Source organism: Leucopleurus acutus, assembly GCF_964270905.1.
Source record: "Leucopleurus acutus genome assembly, chromosome: 10".
Classification (NCBI taxonomy): domain Eukaryota; kingdom Metazoa; phylum Chordata; class Mammalia; order Artiodactyla; family Delphinidae; genus Leucopleurus; species Leucopleurus acutus.
Genome location: NC_139153.1, coordinates 84,685,388 through 84,704,355, shown reverse-complemented (window position 1 = coordinate 84,704,355; position 18,968 = coordinate 84,685,388). Strand labels below are relative to the sequence as shown.

Here is an 18,968-nt window from a genome sequence, read left to right as displayed (position 1 = left end):
CTGGTCACACCCACCTCCCTAACTTAATCTTCTGCCCTTCCCTAACTGACCAGGCAAGTGATTCCCTTCAGAAATGTTTTTTTTTTTCATGCTTTTGTACAAGTTGGGCTCCAATGTGGAAAATTCTACCATAACACTCCTCTTTTAACATTTAGCTCAGGAATTACTTGCAGAAGGAGATCTCCCCTGTGCTCTTCAACTTAGGATTGGAACCCCTCATCTGGTCTCCTGTAATGACCTGCATGTCCCCCTGCTATTGTACCTAAGACAATGCACTTGCCATGTATTATATGTGTGTCTTCCACATCTGAATGGACAATAGTGACTGTGTCTAATTTACTCTAGTGTTCCAAGGGCCTAGATTCTAGACTATGCAAAATCTCAGTAATTGTTGTTGCTTATTCAGATTTGACCTTCTATATCCTTGCCCTAATTTTACACTCAGAACTAGCAGCCATCACATCACTTCTATACAAAATAACTTGATGGCTATAATCTCTATTCAACACAGTAGAGATCACCACAGGGAGCAACCTAGAACATAATTTTGGCCCCTCTGAACATGCTATGACCCACTGACACCTACAAATTATAATTTAAAGAAATACTGAACCATTTCATGTTTTGAGCTTTATATATGACTTAACTACTGAAATTAGTTGGATCCTAGAAGGAGAAACATAAGAGACTCACACTGGGTAATTTGAGGACAGTGTTAAATGAGACAATTTACACAGGATTGGGAAGGTGGGAAGGAAACCACAAGATAATTCTTGAGAATCCCAGAACTTGCAACATAAAGGCCAAAAAAGGTTTGATGGGACATGGGAAGAGAGAAATTACCAGACTATGTGGAGAGGGCTGTCTGCTAGGAGCTGTGAACTATACAGGAAGGATCAGCCACCTGCAGTCCCCACGAGGAGGAACTTTAGAGATAAATGCTCCCTATCCTCACTTGCCTGCCTCCACTGAAAATCCAGCAGGAGGCAGTGGACAAGAAAGTGTGGGATGCAAACCACTCAGGTCAGCCTCCTGGGGCCCGAGCAGGATGCAGGAGAGTGGAGCACACAAAGGGAGGAACACATGGACAATATCCAGCCCAACAAATATATAAATTAATATTCATTTTCACAAGTAGGAGGAATCATTGCCCTAGGGAGGTTACTGCCCTCGATTAAGAGTTTCAAAACATAATTTCCTGTTTAGAGGTTCAACAACTGTGAATCTAGCCTGCTGGCTCCCATAGAGCAGCTCCTCTGAATTCATTGTTAACTCTATGAAGATGACATGTTCTTGGCTATCATTTTATTTGAATTTTCATTCATCTTATATTTTTCTCAAAATGAAATCTGAGTAAAATAAAGAACTGATCTCAGATTTGAAAAGAGCTACAGCAAAGAAAAGTTTTTCTGTTGGTATTTTCATCACTGAAGGCTTCTCGTTTATGAAATAAGGTGCCTAATGATTTTCCATCCAAGGTGGGGTAACTAAGAAGGAAAAATGGCATAGAATTAAAAATTTAATACTCCACCATAAAATAAAAATTAAAAAAATTGTAAATCAACTATTCTCCAATATAAAATAAAAATTAAAAAAAATTAAATAGTGCTTCTCTGGTTATAACCATAGATGAAATCATTTTTCTTTACCTTCATAAACGAGTGAGTTTCCTCTCTTTAGCCCAGTCTTGGACATCCGCTTTTCCAAATATAAGGTAGAGGATCAGTCCTAATGTGTTAATGGCAAATGACAAGGAGAAGACATTCCTCCACCCAAATTCAGGGTCCTGAGGAGACAAAACTTCAAGTAAATATTACCCCTTTCATCCCTTTTTCTATGAAACTCATTAATAGTTTAGAAGACAATGTTCACCAGTGGGTTTTCATGTAGAAATTCATTTCCCGAACACAGCTTAATAGTTTGATGGAAAGAATTTCAAAATGGATTCAGAATGTTCTTCATAAAATGGACTTAAGGACCGTTGCAATTAACCTCCAGAATTGTATTTGTCCCTATTTATCAAAGTGCCGTACATTTTCTCTTTTGTGCAAATCATGACTATACATATGCTGATAATATTTCTTCTTGCAGTGCAAGACGAATCTTGCAAGAAGAAGATTGTGGGCTTTGGAGCTAGACAGGTCTAAGTTAGGAGAATTCCAATTCTACACCCTCTTAGTGGAAAGACATATTCTATCAGATTTTAATCATCAGGAAATGAGGACAATAATGTTTCATTTTCATAATTGGTGGGAGAATCAATAATTAAATGAGATTACTGCATATGAAATACCTGTAATTATACCTGCATGTATCAGGCACTTAAACATATTTGATTTTATCTCTTTGCTTTTGCATGGTTATGCAAATGAAAATTTCAAAGTGTTGCAGAAGACATGGCAAGTTGCATATATGCATGGATTCATCATCTTCTCACAGGACATCTATGTGGCTGTGTGATTTCAAAGACTGGATATTACCAGTGGATCACTAGTGAGTGCTTTGGTTTCAGAATAAGTAAAGATTGAGGTCATGAAGGAAATTCTTTTATATTTTTCTTTGTCAAGTTGATCTTCATGACAAAGTTACCCACAATTTAACTTTATTATCCAAAATGTGAAAACATTTTTTTATGCTATTACCTTTATGAATGGATTCAGCAGAGTGTTTTAAGAATCCTTAACAAGAAAACTTTACCTGACTGAGAAGAAATCTACTGACAGTGGGTGCCAGGATAGCAGATATCTGTGCAAACCCCCTCGAGGCTCCCATGAGAAAGCTGGAATGCCTGTGGGTGACAGGAATGTTCCAGGCTAGATCCATAGACACTTCAGCCCTGCTTAGCATATGAATCCATCATATAGTAATTATGTCAAAAAGGACTCTCTCTGTGTATATTCAATGAAAGGTACTGAGACAAATCAACAACACCCTCCTCCCACATACTTGAAAAAATGGCCACAGGCTATCAGTGGTCCTTGCCCATGATTTATAATTTCACAAAGTTTGGGGCTCCCGGAAGGCTGCAGGCTAAATCTTTTTCAGGAAATATGAAAATGAGAGTGGAAATTATAGTCCTACCTTGGAGCAATATCTAAGGCATTGATATAGATCCCTGGCTGACTAAACAAGCTTAGTCCACAGGAGAGCGTCAGAAGGCTCACTGCTGTGATATAGCTGGAGGCAACGTATGGCAGAACCACAAGGGATGCTGAAGAGGGGAGACTTCCTATGGAACGAGGAACAGATGAATTAACCAAGATACATCTTTGGCTGTTGTATGCCTTATGAATTATCAGAGCTTTTGGTCCTATTCTTAACTAGAACTGTGGCAATTTTCCTCACTGTAACAAGCCTAAAATTCTTGGTCAGAAGGAAATCTGCCAGGTAACCTCCCAGGATGCCGACGACCCAGGCAAAAATAAAAGGAAGGGCAGACAGGAAGCCACTCTGAGGGGAAGAACTTGAGTAAACCAGCATAATAAAGGCTGTGAGATCACACCTTGTATTGATAAAGCACTAATAATCATACCGACAACTCTGAAATCATACTTTGCTAAGAAAATCAGCAGCCTCTTCCATCATACCCTCAGAAAAGCTACTCACATGACTGTTACATTATCTCTTGGTAATAAAAGATAAATTTTTCTAGATGAGATGATTTGTGAAGGCAGAGTAATTCGAGAGTCATGCAAACAGGAGAAATGGGTGGAGGGAAATATACTCACATCTCTGATATCAACATTGAACACAGAGCTGATGTAAGTTGGTGTGTATACAACCATTATGTTAATTAACCATTGACGGCTGAAACCGCAAAAACACAAGGACCAGAGGGGTAGAGATCTGACCATAGCTTTGATGGGAAGAGGCTGCTTAGAAGAGCTGACCCGAAAACAAATTTACTGATTAGAATAGTAAGATCTGAGACATGCTCACACGTTCTTAGTCACCCTGATAAATCCGGATGCTGATACAAGATCTCTGGAGAAGGTCAGAGTTTTTATGTGTACCTGTTGGGCCAAGGAGGATATGATGTATTCTTTTTCTGTGATGTTTATCCATGGGTGAGTGACAGGGTCATCATAAATCAAAACAAACCAGAGAAGGCAGGAGACACAGCCAACACCTCCTGCCAGCAGAGGTAAAATTGGTAAACTTCTGTGTGAATTTTTTTACATTGGGTTATTTTCTGGTGTGGTTCCTGGGAAAAGCTCTTGCTCTTAATATCTTCTTCCCATTTCTCAAAATACTCACATGAATATCACAGCTTTCTAGAACCCATTCCTTTAGATTTCTTGATTTGTGTGCACAAAAATCACAGACCCTAGGAATGGCACTACACTTGATATCTCAACCTTTTTAATACTAATAAAGGAAAACGATTTCTCTGCTCACAACCCTTCTGACACCAAAGGTGTGGGGTTTTCACACTAAGAAATTCTCTAATTCTCTACAGACACCAGCCTGGCATCCTACAGTTTAGCTCAGTTCTGACACTATCTGGCCTTAGCACAGACCCTACAGAGTAAAGGCTCAGTCACACAGGCTGCCCCCTACTTCAGAAACTAATTGCAAGTAGTGAGTCCTCAAATTACCCACACTTCTGTTCAACTTTACTACAAATTCAGAGGTTCCCACAACTCCCTCTTAGTCTGATAATTTGCTGGAATAGCTCACAAAAGTCAGGGAAATATTCATTTATGTTTATTATCAAAAATATGATAAAGGATACTGATGAACACCCAGATGAAGAGATACATAGGGTGAAGTCTGGAATGGTCCTGAGTGCAGGAGTTTCTGACCCTGTGGAGTTGGGGATATGCTACCGCCCCAGCACGTGGATGTGTTCACCAACCTGGAGGCTCTCAGAACCCCATAGTTTAGGGATTTTTATGGAGGCTGTATCATGTCGCCATAATTGATTATTAACACAATCTGATGCACCCTCTCCTCCTGGGAGGATGGACGGTGGGGCTAAAAGTTCCAAGCTTCTAATCACCGCTTGGTCTTTCTGGTGGCCTCTAGCCTGAAGCTATCCAGGAGGATACCAAGAGTCACCTCATTAGACAAAAGATGTTCCTATAACTCAAGAAATTCCAAGGGATTTAGGAACTCTGCTTAGATGTTCCTATCATCCCCACCACTCACCACGAAATTACAAGAGTTTTAGCTCTGTGTCAGGAACTGGTGGCAGAAACCATATCTATATATTTCCTATTATGTCACAATTAGCCATTCTAATAGGTGTGCAGAGGTAGCTCATTGTTTTTATTTGCATTTCCCTAATGACTAAGGATGTTGAGTTGACCACCTTTTCACATACTTATTTTCCCTCTCCCTATCCTCTTTAGTGAGGTGTCTTTGCCCATTTTTAAATTGGGTTTTTGTTTTGTTATTGAGTTTTGAGAATTATTTACACACTCTGGATAAAAGTCCTTATTGTATATGTGTTTTGCAAGTATTTTCTTTGGTGTCATAGCTAAGAAATCTTTGCCTAAATAAAGAGCAAAGATTTTCTCATATGTTTTCTTTTAAAAGAATGATAATTTCAGATCTTACAATTACATCCAACATTCATATTGAGTTTTTGTATAGAGTGCAAGATATGGATCAAAATTCTTTTTTTTTTTTGAGCACCATCTGTTAAAAAGACTATCCTTTCTCCATTGAATTGTTTTTGCATCTTTGTCAAAAATCAGTTTATCATTAATGTGTAAGTCTATTTATGACTGTATTCTGTTTCAGTGATCTGTTTGTCTCTATGCCAATACCACAATGTCTTGATGACTGTAATTTTTTTTTTTTTTTTTTTTTTTAGATTTGTGTGTGTGTACATATACATACCAGATGGCAGCAGGGTTTTTTTTGTTTTTGGGGTTTTTTTTTTTTTTGCGGTATGCAGGCCTCTCACTGTTGTGGCCTCTCCCGTTGCGGAGCACAGGCTCCGGACGCGCAGGCCCAGCGGCCATGGCTCACGGGCCCAGCCGCTCCGCGGCATGTGGGATCCTCCCGGACCGGGGCACGAACCCGTGTCCCCTGCATCGGCAGGCAGACTCTCAACCACTGCGCCACCAGGGAAGCCCTGTAATTTTATAATATACCTTGACATCAGGCTGTGTTAGTCTTACAACTTTGTCATTAATTTCCAAAATTGGCTATTCTAGGATCTTTTTATTTTCATGATAATTTAGTTTTCAGTGCATGTTTCACATCTCTTGTCAGATTTAGCACTGTTACCTATTTTTTTGATGCTATTGAAAATGGTACTGTTCTCTTTAATTTAAATTTCTGATTCTTTCAACTTTTGTATGTCTAAAAATGTCCTTATTTTGCCTTTGTTTTTGAAAAGTTGTTTTTGTCTCTGGAATTCTATGTTAACAGATTTATTTTCTTTTTTCTTGAGTATTTGAAAGATGTTGTTCCACTGTCTTCTTGCTTTTGTTGCTTCTGATGGGAAAGCTGCAGTCATCGTATCTTTGTTCTTCTCTCTCTAATTTTAAACTTTGGCTGCTTTTAAGATTTCATCTTTATCACTGGTTTTGAGCCATTTTATTATGGTATAACTTGGTACCGGTTTCTTCATATTTCCTGTGCTTGAGATTCATTGACTTTTTTGGATCTGTGAGTTTATAGTTTCCAACAAACTTGGAAAACTTTCAGCCATCATTTCTTCAAAGGTTTCTTTCTGCTCCCCCATCCCACTCCTCTCCTTTGGATACTACACACCTTACTTATGTTCTCATTTTATTATTACTTTTTTCTCTGTGTAGGTCATTCTGGATGGTTTCTATTGTTACTTTTAATTTCATTAATCTTTTCTTCTGTTGTATCATCTGTCATTAATTCAATCTTTATATTGTAGTTTTTATCTCTAGAAGTTTGATTTAGGGTCTTTAAAAATATATTTTGCGTGTCTCTACTTAAATTTTGAACAAATAAAGTTATAGTAACTATCCTTTTGTGCTAATTCTAACATTTGTGTCAGTTCTGGGCTGGTTTTGATTGATTGATTATTCTCCCTATTATGGATTGTGTTTTCCTGCCTTTGTCCATACCTGGTAACCCAGGCCTTGAGCCAGACATTACGAATTATATCTTGTTGGGTGCTGAAAGTTTTGTATTCCTGTAAGTATTTTTGAGCTTTGTTTGGGGTACAGTTAAATTACATGGCAACACTGACCCTTTGGGTCTGCATCATCATTTGTTAGAGGGATGCACAATACTGTGTCCTCTAGAGCTAATTATTTCTCACTATTGAGGAAAGACATTTATTAGGATTCTGCCCAATGGCCCAAGAATTATACAGTTTTTCATTCTGTCTTGTGGAAACAGGCACTATCCCTGATTCTCTATAAGTACTGGGCACTATTCTTTAAATTTTTCCAATGATTTCCGGCACACACACACCCCCGCCCCCCACCGGCCTCAGATGATGTCTCCACACAGGTATTCTAATCAGTGCTCTGGTGAGTATCAAGGGGGACTCTGCAGATAGCCAGGGTTTTCTCTGTGTGCAGTTGTCTCCTGTTAGGCACTCTTTCCTGTGACCTCTACCTGCCTTACTTTCTCAGGGCTCTTACCTCCATCTCCTCAACTCTGATACTTCTGTCTCTCACAAACCACCACTCTGCAAGTCTGTCCCCTACTGCCTGCTAGGGCGGCAGATTTTGCCAAATCACTTGGTGTTAATAATGCATCATGGCAGGTTAACAGCATCATAGGCAGGAGGACTTCCAAATCCTTTGATGATATAAGTTAATTCTTCCCTACTATTATATTAAGACATTTTCTTTTACTAGGATCTTTCTGTCTCGATTCATTTCCCCCAGAAAAGTACACACAGATAGATACTCAGAAGAATCTCCCTGAATATGAAAACCTAGGAGTGGGGAGACAGCAGCTTACCAAAGATAAAGAAGACAAAAGGCCACCCAAGGGCTTGACTGATGATGCCACCCAGGAGGATGGCAATGCAGCTTCCCAGCATCATTCCTGCAAAGAGAGAATAAGCTGTGGGGCTCTGGACTGCCACCTGATAGATGCCTACAGAATGACAGATGACATGTTACAGAGTAGTATCACCATAAAAAGATAAGCATAGTAGAATATATGGACTTCAAACTTGTGACTGAGTTCATATGTTCTCCTGAGGACCCATTTTTCTGGCAGTTCCCTAGTAACATTGCAGATGACAACCATGCTTCCTTTTATGTTATTTTAATTTTTAATTACACAATTCATATAACATATGCTATTGTAAAAATAAATTACTGCAAAGAACCAAGGTTCCCCTCACGTGCCCCACAATCCATCCCCACTCGAATGTTAACCAACAGCTACAATTTATTATATGATGTATAATTGCATACATTTTCCTCTCTGCACACATACATAGTGTATATCTATACATACCTGCATCTCTTGGTAAATGCATTTATGTAATATGTAGACAGAAAGTTAGATAGATTTGTCTATTAATGTGCTAATAGCACTGTTTTAATTTCCATGGCTTTACCGAGTATTCTCATATATAGTGAGGCACATATCCCTTTTACAACTTCTTCAAAACTAGACTATTATGTTTTTTTAAATTTTCCAGATGAACATTAACATCAACTTGTCAACTTTTATATATATGTATGTGAGTTATTATTAATTTTAAATAAGCAGGACCATAATGTACCTATTGTCCTGTGACATTTATTTTTTATTTAACAATTGGGCTTGTAAATATTTCCATGTCACTGCAGATGCTACCTAGTTGTTACTTATGAACATAAACCTAATTATCACTTCTGAACTTAAACATAATTTATTTCTGTACAGTAAAATAACAGAAGTAGGCTTGCTAAACCAAAGACTGTGCATTTTTTGACAGAACAGCTGAAGTATGCTGCTAAAAGGCCATACTAAATTAAACTGCCAACAAAGATTGTTTTCCTCATCTCTTGACAACATTGGACATCCTCAAAGCTCCTAGTTTTCCAAATATGAATGCAAAACAGTATATAAGTTTTTCTTTTTATAGTGCAGTTGAACATTTTTTCATTTTTATTTCTTTTGTGAACTGTTCATAATCTTTTTTTTTTGTTTCTTTCACTTGTTTAACTTTGTCTCAATTTATAGAATCTTTATGTGTTGTGAATAATAACCCTTTGTCTGTCATGCTGGCTGCAATTCTATTCTCCAGATTTAAACTTTGTTTATGGTGTATTTTGTAACCTAGCAGTTGTGAGTTTTCATGGGGTCAGATCTGTAAGTTTCCTCTGTAATGACTTCTAGATTTACTCCTTTGCTTAAAAGGGCTTTCCTGATCTCACAGTTAAAAAAAAAAAAAAAAATCAGACCAGGGCTTGGACCCGTGTCCCCTGCATTGGCAGGTGGAGTCTTAACCACTGTGCCACCAGGGAAGTCTCAGCAACTGTTTTTTATAGCAGTGTGTTCTTTTAAAATGAATATCATCTACACATATTCCCGTGGATCTCTCTGATGTTATTTGTTAATTATTTAAAATCTGCTTTCAATTCCTTTTTCATTGGGGTTAGTTCTTGCAGTTTTTGAGTTTGGTTTCTCTCTTTCATGCCCTTGATTTCCTTCAAATGTTTGAGGATTTGGAAAAGCCAATCCTTTTTTTTTTTTTTTTTTTGCGGTACACGGGCCTCTCACTGTTGTGGCCTCTCCCATTGCGGAGCACAGGCTCCGGATGCCCAGCCTCAGCGTCCATGGCTCATGGGCCCAGCCGCTCCGTGGCATGTGGCATCTTCCCAGACCGGGGCACGAACCTGTGTCCCTTGTCTCGGCAGGCGGACTCTCAACCGCTGCGCCACCAGGGAAGCCCAGCCAATCCTTATTTATATTTGAGGGTATCCCTTAGTCAGCTCTGATAACCAAAGTGAGTTTCCTTAGTCCACACTGGAGCCTCCATTCCCCTATCAGTGGATATGAGCTCAGATGACAAAGACTAATCGTCCAGGGTTGTGAAGGGCTCTAGAGAGGCATAAGGTCAGGCAGGGTGTGTATGTGTGTGCACATGACTCGTTTTCTGGCCTTGAAGAATCCCTGGCTCTCCTACCCTTCTCTCCTTACCCAGCACCCATACTTTGGCAATTTCTAGTTTGTTAGCCCTACTCTTTCCATTTTTCATTTTGACTCAATGTAACTGAAGCTTTCTTCCTCCAGAATATTCATTCCAAGTACACTGTCCAGACAGATCATTATCAGAAAGCAGTTCTCAGGACAACTGAGAGCAATTCCAAAGAAAATTAAGTTGGATTCATGCCTCACACTGAACACTAGTATAAACTCCAATATGTCAAAAATTTAAATATAAAAAATGAAACCATACATATTCATTAAAAGCCAGGTTGGATGCTTTTGTAACATTTCTAACTATGACTCAAACCCAGAAACCATAAAAGAAAAGAATGATCAATTTGACTACATAAAAATGTATTTTTAAAAAATGGCAAAAGGCATTATAAGCAAAGTCAAATCACAAATGACAATTTGGGGAAAATAACTAAAAGTCATGTCACAAAGGACCCATCCCCCTAGTTTATAAATACTTGACTGACATTGAGCAGAAGACAAAGAACCTTTCAATAAAAAAAGTTGAAGAACTCAGTGAAAGAATGTTGGATTGTAGTGGACTCATTTCCGTTATATGTTTTTACCTGAGAAAGCAATGCTGCAGAGTCGGCTTCATTCATTTGGAGGACTCCATCTTTCCCAGAGTGCAAAATGACCCCCATATCCTAACCCCTGAAAAAAAAATAGAGTTCTTGATATGTGGTCCCATAGAGAAATTCATATCCGGCGCATATTTATAAAATATCTGGGTACCAGGCTCACGCCCTGAAGTATTCGAGTTGCAATGAGGAAACCTAGTCCAAGGTCAGCTGCCAGAGGGGTGAAGAGAACGAGAAATGAGGATCCAAGCAGAGCAGCACCAACCATTTGCTTTGTTCCTACTCCTCCAGCCAGGTATCCACTGGGAGCCGGTGTCAGGATCACGCCATAGTTGATAGAACTAAAGATGATGCCTGGATTTGAGGGCTCCAATCATACACAGGGGCCTTAAAGAAACAGAGGATGCTTTGGCAAGCCATTTACCGGAAGGCTGTTGCATAACTTAAGAAGCCTCTTTAGATCTTCCACTGGCTTTCAAATCACTATTTCCTCAATTAAAACTTCTTAACATATAAACTCTAGAAAAAATAAATATCCGAACAAACAAATAGCAAAAACAAGAACACAACTTAAATTTTGCATGGCTTACCCCCGCAGGAAGACTTTTTGGGGAATTATTTGGGTCATCAAATGAGTCAACAGGCAGCCCCTCAGTGGAGCTGTTAAACTGGGACTGATGGTTTGTGCTGTTGGCCATGGTTACCATGGTGATGTTCATGATAATATTTTGTGCCATTATTATGAAGTTGCAGAGATGTGTGATGAAGGCTATTCCATAGCGAGTGGAACATAAGCTTGGAGCTGGAAATATTATGACGTTATATTAGTGCTTTCTTTATTGAATCTCATTTATTTTTCACAAGTTATAATACAGAAAGGCATCACCTGATGATTTAAGTGGCACTTCTATCGGCTTTGGGAAAGAAAGATTCCAAAAGCAGAAAATGACTGAGTTGAGTCAAAGCGTGTTTTATACTACAGCTTTATAGACCCTGACTTGCTCTGGGGTGTTCTGTTCTTCCTGCAATTTTGTCTCTCCCATTCCTAGGTTACTGTATTCTGTGGTTGATGAAATTACTCATATTTAAATATATATAGATATGGATATATAGAATATATATATTAAAAGTAAATATATACATATAAATGAAATATGTATAGTATACATATTTAAATTATATAATTATATTATATGTACTATATTATATACATATATAATGTAAATTTTAAACATTGAAGGAGTTGTTCATTGGTATAGATTTATTATTCTTCTCATATGTCTCAGTCAGTGAGGGCAAACTTTCATTTAAATTTTGAAATTAAACCTCTAGAAAGATTTTCTCATTAGAGAAAAATTGACACTGACAAACTATGAAAAAATATAGTGAAAGTGAAAAAATAACAGAAAAAGAAATGAGCACAAAATTAAAATAATCTGTTTTTGTACTTCCAGGAAAGACAGCTATTGCCAGGAAGAAACTATTGCAACAATCCAGAAAAGAAGTGAAGAACCGTGAACTCGGGTGGTAGCAGTAGAGGAACTAAGATGTGATAAGATCCCAGATAGATTGCAGTAGGGGAATAACTGAATCTTGGTTTCAATTTTACAGATGGGTGAGGGAAGGGCATTAGAGAGGTTCTTGTTCTAAACAGCTGGAAGAATGGAGTTGCTGTTCAATGAGGAAGAGAGTTCTGCAGAAAAAGCAGGTTTGGGGGCAGTGGGATGATAAAGAGCTTATTATTGGACAGTTAAGACAAAGATGCCTTTTAAGCACCCAAGAGATGTTGAGAATATTGTTGCATATAAAACTCTAGAGTTTAGAATAGAGGCTGAGGCAAAACGTTAGGAGTTAATAACATTCAAGATGATACTTGAAGCCATGGTATTTAGGAAATGAGAATAAATAGGGAAGATAACCAAGGACTGACTCTAGGGCTCTCCAATGCTTAGAGGTTGGATAAATGGGAAGAAACTGTCAATGGAAACTGGGAAGAAAACCAGGAAAGTGTGGTGTCCTGGAAGCCAAGGGGAAAAGGGCTACAGGGAGGAGGGAGTCAGTAGGTGTGTCAGATGTTTCTGATAGGTTATGTAACATGATGACTGAGAATTAACTCATTTAATCCTCACAATAATCCTATAAAGCAGCTACTACTACTATTCCAATTTTACAGGTGCAGAGAGGTCAGCTAATAGTATAGCTCAAGTGTCTATGCTCTTAAACACTGCACTGCATGTGTACAGTGGCTTTTATTTTGTCCCAGATGATTCCATGAGAATACCTTTGCCACAATCCGAGTGCACTCATCTGTGGGGTTTGTATGGCTGTATGGTGTAGGAGAGGAGAACAACACCATGCATCATCAAGAAGTCTTCAAAGCTTCAAGAAAAGAGGTGCCTTGAGGTTTACAAAAGAGCCTTTCCCTCAAGACCATACTCTTTTCTTAAGTAGAACACAAATCTTTGCAGTGAATGTAGTGGGGAAGGAAGAATTTGGAAGAAACTTGTAAGTGTACTGTAATTAGAGCGAGGAGCTAAAAAATAATATCTTTGTAAAGGTTTTCCTTTCTTTTTTGGAGCTGGGTGATGACTTCTTATGCCAATCAAATCAACTAATAATTTATCAGTTCTTTGGCCTTTGATCTCCCCAGCTTGCTTTGGGATCCTAGAGGCCAAAGGCTACAGAAAGCGAGTATCAGCAAACCAGGAGACTAATGGCTCACAAATGGGTGGGGTGAACACCTGCCTCGTGAGATCGCTGAAAGGTCCACGAGAGGCTGTGTTTAAAAGGCTTAGTCTGGTGCTTGCTGCATATTAAGCGTTCCCTACAGGCTACTACGTGTGTTCTTAAAAGTTATTTGTTTCCCATGTCTAGTTAAAATATATGAAAAATAATGTTGGTACAACATCTCATGTCTTAAAATTGAAAAGCTCAGTATATAATACAATAATACTGCCTTTTGTCAAATTGAAGTTGTCATTGATTTAAGATGCATCATATTTGCTCAACTAAAAATCAATTGATCAACTAATCAACAAATCCAACTTAATAGATCCAAAACTAAACTCCCCCTCCCCATCTTGCTCCACCCAAATTCCTTCCCAACTCAGGTGATAGAAATTCCATCCTTCCAAACACTTTGCAATTTATCCTTGATTTCTTTCTTTCACAGCCTACATCCAGTCTATCTAGAACATACTGCTTTCTTTATATTCAAAATGTATGTAGAATTCAACCACTTCTCACCAGGGCCACTGCTATCTTTTTGTTTAAAGTCTCTTCCATGTGGTTCTAGCTACCAACATCTCTTGCCTAGATTTTTGCGATAGCCTTCAACTTGACTGCCTGCTTCCAGTCTACTCTCATTACAGCATTTGGAGTGCTCTAGTCATACCATAAATTTGATCACGCCATTTTCTGCTCAAAATTCTCTATGTGGCCACACTATTTTTCAGATTAAAAACTAAGGTCTCTTTAGTGGCCAATGGAAATGAAGTATTTATAACCATTGCTTAAAATTTTTTTCTTAGGAAAAAGCCCTGAGGAAGTAATAATTCCAACTGTAGACAAGTGTTATGTTACAGGATATCATGAGATATATAGATAGATATGTTATATATAACATATACAATATGTTATATCTATATAACTATATCTATCAATTAATCTATCTGTATGATAGGTAAGCAAAACCCCCGAAACTCCACAACTTAAATATCCAACCACAGGGATTTTTCAGGTAAATAATACTTTATCTATTGGATATATTGGAATAATAATATGTATCCTTTAAGAATAATGATTGTATTATAAAGCAAATTGAAAAGTATGTGTGGTCCAAAACATACAACATAATATATACAGCACAGAACTATATAAAATATACATGTAAACGAAGGCAATAAAAACAAATTACAGTGGTTACATTAAGCTTAGTAACATCTTTTTTCATATCTTGATTTTTTGAGGTTTCTGTAAATAATTTTTTATACTTTACTTAAGCAATACAATTATGCTTACAATATTACATGCAAAACAAGCAGAATACACAATACTATGTGTAGACGATTTGGTAGCATTTATCAAGAACGCAAGTGCATATGGACTAAGATTAGGAGGTAATCATCAAAAATAAAATACTTTTTTAGAAATGTACATTAATAGTACTTGATTTTTAAAAAACAATTAAACACCTTAAAAGGCATGAATTCATTTCTTTGTATTACGATATTGTAAAAATCCACCATAAAATCCTAAAACCACATAGTCAAGGTTGAGTTTACCTTTCCCAGGACTGAGCTTCTCATCCCCTTGTACATCTTGGGAGTACTTCCCTGCCGTGGGACTCAATTCTGTCATGGTGGCCATTGCGTTCTTCTCTCCTGATGACTGTTTTTCACCTACAGGGTGATATGTTATCCAAGGTGTCAGCCACGAGAAATGAGACTTCTTTGAAACATTTAAAAAGTGGGCAACAGGCAAACAGAAGCTGGGCCGTTCCATCTGGATGGGGTATAAGGAGGATCATTACCTAGTCCTGGCTCAATACAACAGGTGTTCTGTGCCTACGGCATGGAACTGTTTATTATGTAGGATCTGGAGTACTCACTGTGTGCCAATTTGAGAGCGCTGGATTTGGAGCTAGGCATTTCTAAGTTGAAATCCAGGCTTGTGATTTACCTAATGTGCTGAGTGCTACCAGGAACAAATTTGTGTGTTTCAGTTTCCCATCTGCTGTTAATAAGAACAATGACAACAACAGCGCGGCAGCAGCACCTTCATCAAGGACTGTAAGGATTCAATAGACTGCACGTGCCGGGCGCTCAGCAAGTGGTTGCTATGTGGTTTATTGCCATCGTTGTTGGAGCTACTACAGATGTGGGTCACCGCGGAGCTGTCTCCTTCTGGCATCCACTACTGCACCTGAGAACCTGGCTTCTGGTACCCCTGATGACTCCCACACTGCTTCCCCGTTTGACCCACTGTGAGTGTCGCTAACATGTGTCATCGATGATTGGAGACCAGATTCGTATAATGAGATGATACAAGTTTTAATTGGATAAATTTGACATGTAATGTGTAAATTTAAGGTGTACATCTCGTGTTACTTTGATACATTTATATATTGTAAAATGGTTGCCGTTGTGATGATATTTATCACATTATATACTTAGTACAATATTATTACCTATGTTCAATAAACTACATTAAATCTCTATGGCTATTTTAGTACTTGGTACAAATTTGTACCCTTAAATACCATCAATGTTACTCCCTACCCTCCATCCCCTGGTAACCACTGTTTTACTCTCTGTGTTTTTTTTACGTTTCATTTTAAAGATTCCACGTATAAGTGATATCATGCTGTATTAGTCTGTCTCTGTCTGGCTTATCTGATTCAGCATAATGTGTTCAGTATCCATCCATGCTGTTGCAAAAGGCAGGATATCCTTTTTTCTCATAGCTGAATAATATGCCATTGTGTATATATACAGGATGATACAATTCTAACCCTGATCATTTTTGGCCACAAGTTGATGATATGTCTACAGTGTTATAAAAAAAAACTAACACAGAGATCTTGACCTTTCTGCTTATAAGAGAAGTAAAACATCTTTCCTACATACAATATTAAGATCTTTAATACCCAAGGGGATTCTTGTATGGTACTGTGTGTAGAATTACAATATTTGTGCTATGTTTAGTGCTCAATTTATTAATGTTAAACCTCTTAAAGGAAAAGTTTCAAAACATGTAACTATGCCACTAATAAATCAAAGTTGTTGGTTCAATAAATAATATCCTCTTAAACATTTAAACACTGGCACTTAACTAGACTCGGTCTAAAAGCAGTGTTGCAAACTAAGGCATGGCTTCTTAGCATTTATAAAAATTAAAAGTTTCATTAGTGCAGTAAAAGTTTCATTACTGCACGTGCCATAGGCTGCCCCCTTAGGATATAAAGTTAGACCCTCTCTGGTGGCACACGGCCAGCAATGTTGCTTCTCTGTCTTACTTTGTGAGAGTGTGGGGTTACCAGGGTTGATTGGTCTTTCCTATTCCTGACCCCACTTTCCCTCAACTGCTTGCCCTACTTTCAGGACTCAAATCCAACCATCCTTTGTATAAACGAACCTTGTAGGAAGACATATGTCCTTTAAAAAATGGGGCAAACTTCTGTCTATTCCCCTCTACATATTGAAATTTTACTTTTAAAATATCCCTAATAATGCTATCCTTCTTTGTGTTATAACTATTATATGAGCATTTCTTACATTAATACCTTCTTTTTAGAGAGTTATTATGGAATCATGGTTTTAAAACGATTCCATTTCAATGTAATTCTATTTTCTTTTCATGTTATAATTATCCTACTTGGGTGCAGGTCAAGTTCAGAGTGTGGCCTTTGGATGTCTCCTCTCTATTTTTATACATTGTTTTTCTTAAACAGCTTCATTGAGGTATAACTGACAATGAACTATGCTTATTTAAAGTGTACAATTCCATAAGTTTTGAAGGATGTATACCCATGAGACAATCAATGCAATCAGAATAGTAACTTATACATTACCCCCTGTAAGTTTCATCCTGTCCTTTTGTAGTACTTCTCGGAAGCATTTCCCAGCTCCTGCCCATTCATCCTGCTCTTCTACCCCTGGAAACAAGAGATTAGCTTGCATTTTCTAGCAATTTGATAGAAATGGAATCATATAGTATGTCCTCACTTTTTTCCTGGCTTATTTCACTCAGCATAATTATTTGGAAATTCATCTATGTTGTGTACATTAATACTTCATTCCTTTTTATTGCTGAGTAATATTTCATTGCACGGTTATACCACAATTTGTTTATCCATTCATCTTTTGATGAAAATTGTATTGTTTGCCGTTCATGGCCATTACAAATAAAGATGCTCTGAACATTCATGTACAGGTCTTTGTTTAGACATGTGCTTTCATTTCTCTTAGATAAATACTTACGAGTGGTACCTAGGAGTGGATAAATACCATATGGTAAGTATACGTTTAACTTTTTGAGAAAATGATGAATTGTTTTCCAAAGTGGTTGTACCATTTTACACTCTCACTAACAGTGTATGAGAGAGTTCCAGATCCTCTACATACTCAACAATTTGACGTGGTCAGTCTTTTTAGTTTTAGACGTTCTAAAGGATGCGTAGTAATATCTCATCATGGTTTTAATTTGCATTTCTCTAATGAGGTTGAGCATCTTTCCATGTGTTTATTTGCTATCAATATATCTTCTTTGGAGAGGCGTCTCTTCAGATCTTGGCACTGGGCATTCTAATTCCCTGGTGTGGTCAGAACATTTCAAAAATAGGCCTTTTGAATGTGAAACTAACACAACATTGTAAATCAAGTATACTTCAATTGAAAAAACTAGGCCTTTTGTACCTCGGGAAATTGCCCTGATTTGAATTGCAAAGGTTGCTTGGGAGACACTTTACTAAAGACAAAGATGTGGCCACCTGCATTGTCTTGCACAACCTGGCAATGTTGAGCAGGAATATGTTGTTTTTATTAACACCTTTTCCCTATGCGTGATATTTATTCTCGCTTCCATGTTCTGTTATGATGTCAGTCAATGTAACTCTGTGGCTGTGAGACTTTGCCATCCCCCTGCTGTGCGACTGTTTGGACTGGAACATTCTGAATGTTAGATTACGTCCAGTTTTCTATTATCTCTCTTCTAGACAACAAGGCATGCCTTGTCTCGGAAACCTGAGTGCCCAGTCCCAGCAGATGTGACCATATATTCAATACACAGAGATCATTCTCCCAGGAGGTTTTACAAGCATTCGCTCAATCGTATAGGCAACAAACAGGGATCCACATAAGGGAAAGTTCTGAGAGCAAGAGGCTGCCCAGGGAACATCTGAATTCCAGGGAAGGTTGGTGACCTCAAGAAAGTTTTCTGGCTGGATGCCCCGGCAGTGAGGTTGCAAGGGTAATACAATTCCACTCCCGCTAGCCTCCAAGGCATAGGACTATACAAAAGAAACTACATACATATATTTATATATTATATATGTTTTGTATATGTGTGTGTATACATACACACAGGCACACATATTTTTTAACAGCTACCTTATCTTCCATTATTGGTCCAGAAAACGCTGCTGGTTGCCTGAGTCAGAGACTATATGGCATCCTGAGATGTTTCTGGTTCGAAGCAGTGTTTACAAGGAATTATACTGAGGTTTACCTTCCTGCAGAGACCACTGGGTTTAAAGGCTGGGGGTGTGCAACCAATAGT

General features: G+C 38.1%; 1 protein-coding gene across 1 annotated transcript; it reads right to left on the bottom strand.

Moving 5' to 3' along the window:
• Positions 1-693: 693 nt before the first annotated feature.
• SLC17A3 (solute carrier family 17 member 3) lies at positions 694-18,510 on the bottom strand. Its single transcript, XM_082848032.1, is given in 14 exon segments — positions 694-1,786; positions 2,698-2,788; positions 3,082-3,308; positions 3,310-3,450; positions 3,729-3,890; positions 4,014-4,132; positions 7,909-7,995; positions 10,677-10,704; positions 10,708-10,764; positions 10,846-11,048; positions 11,051-11,078; positions 11,282-11,493; positions 14,975-15,091; positions 17,263-18,510. Coding segments are annotated over 14 exon segments (1,716 nt in total). The 5' UTR covers positions 17,372-18,510; the 3' UTR covers positions 694-1,651.
• Positions 18,511-18,968: the final 458 nt, after the last annotated feature.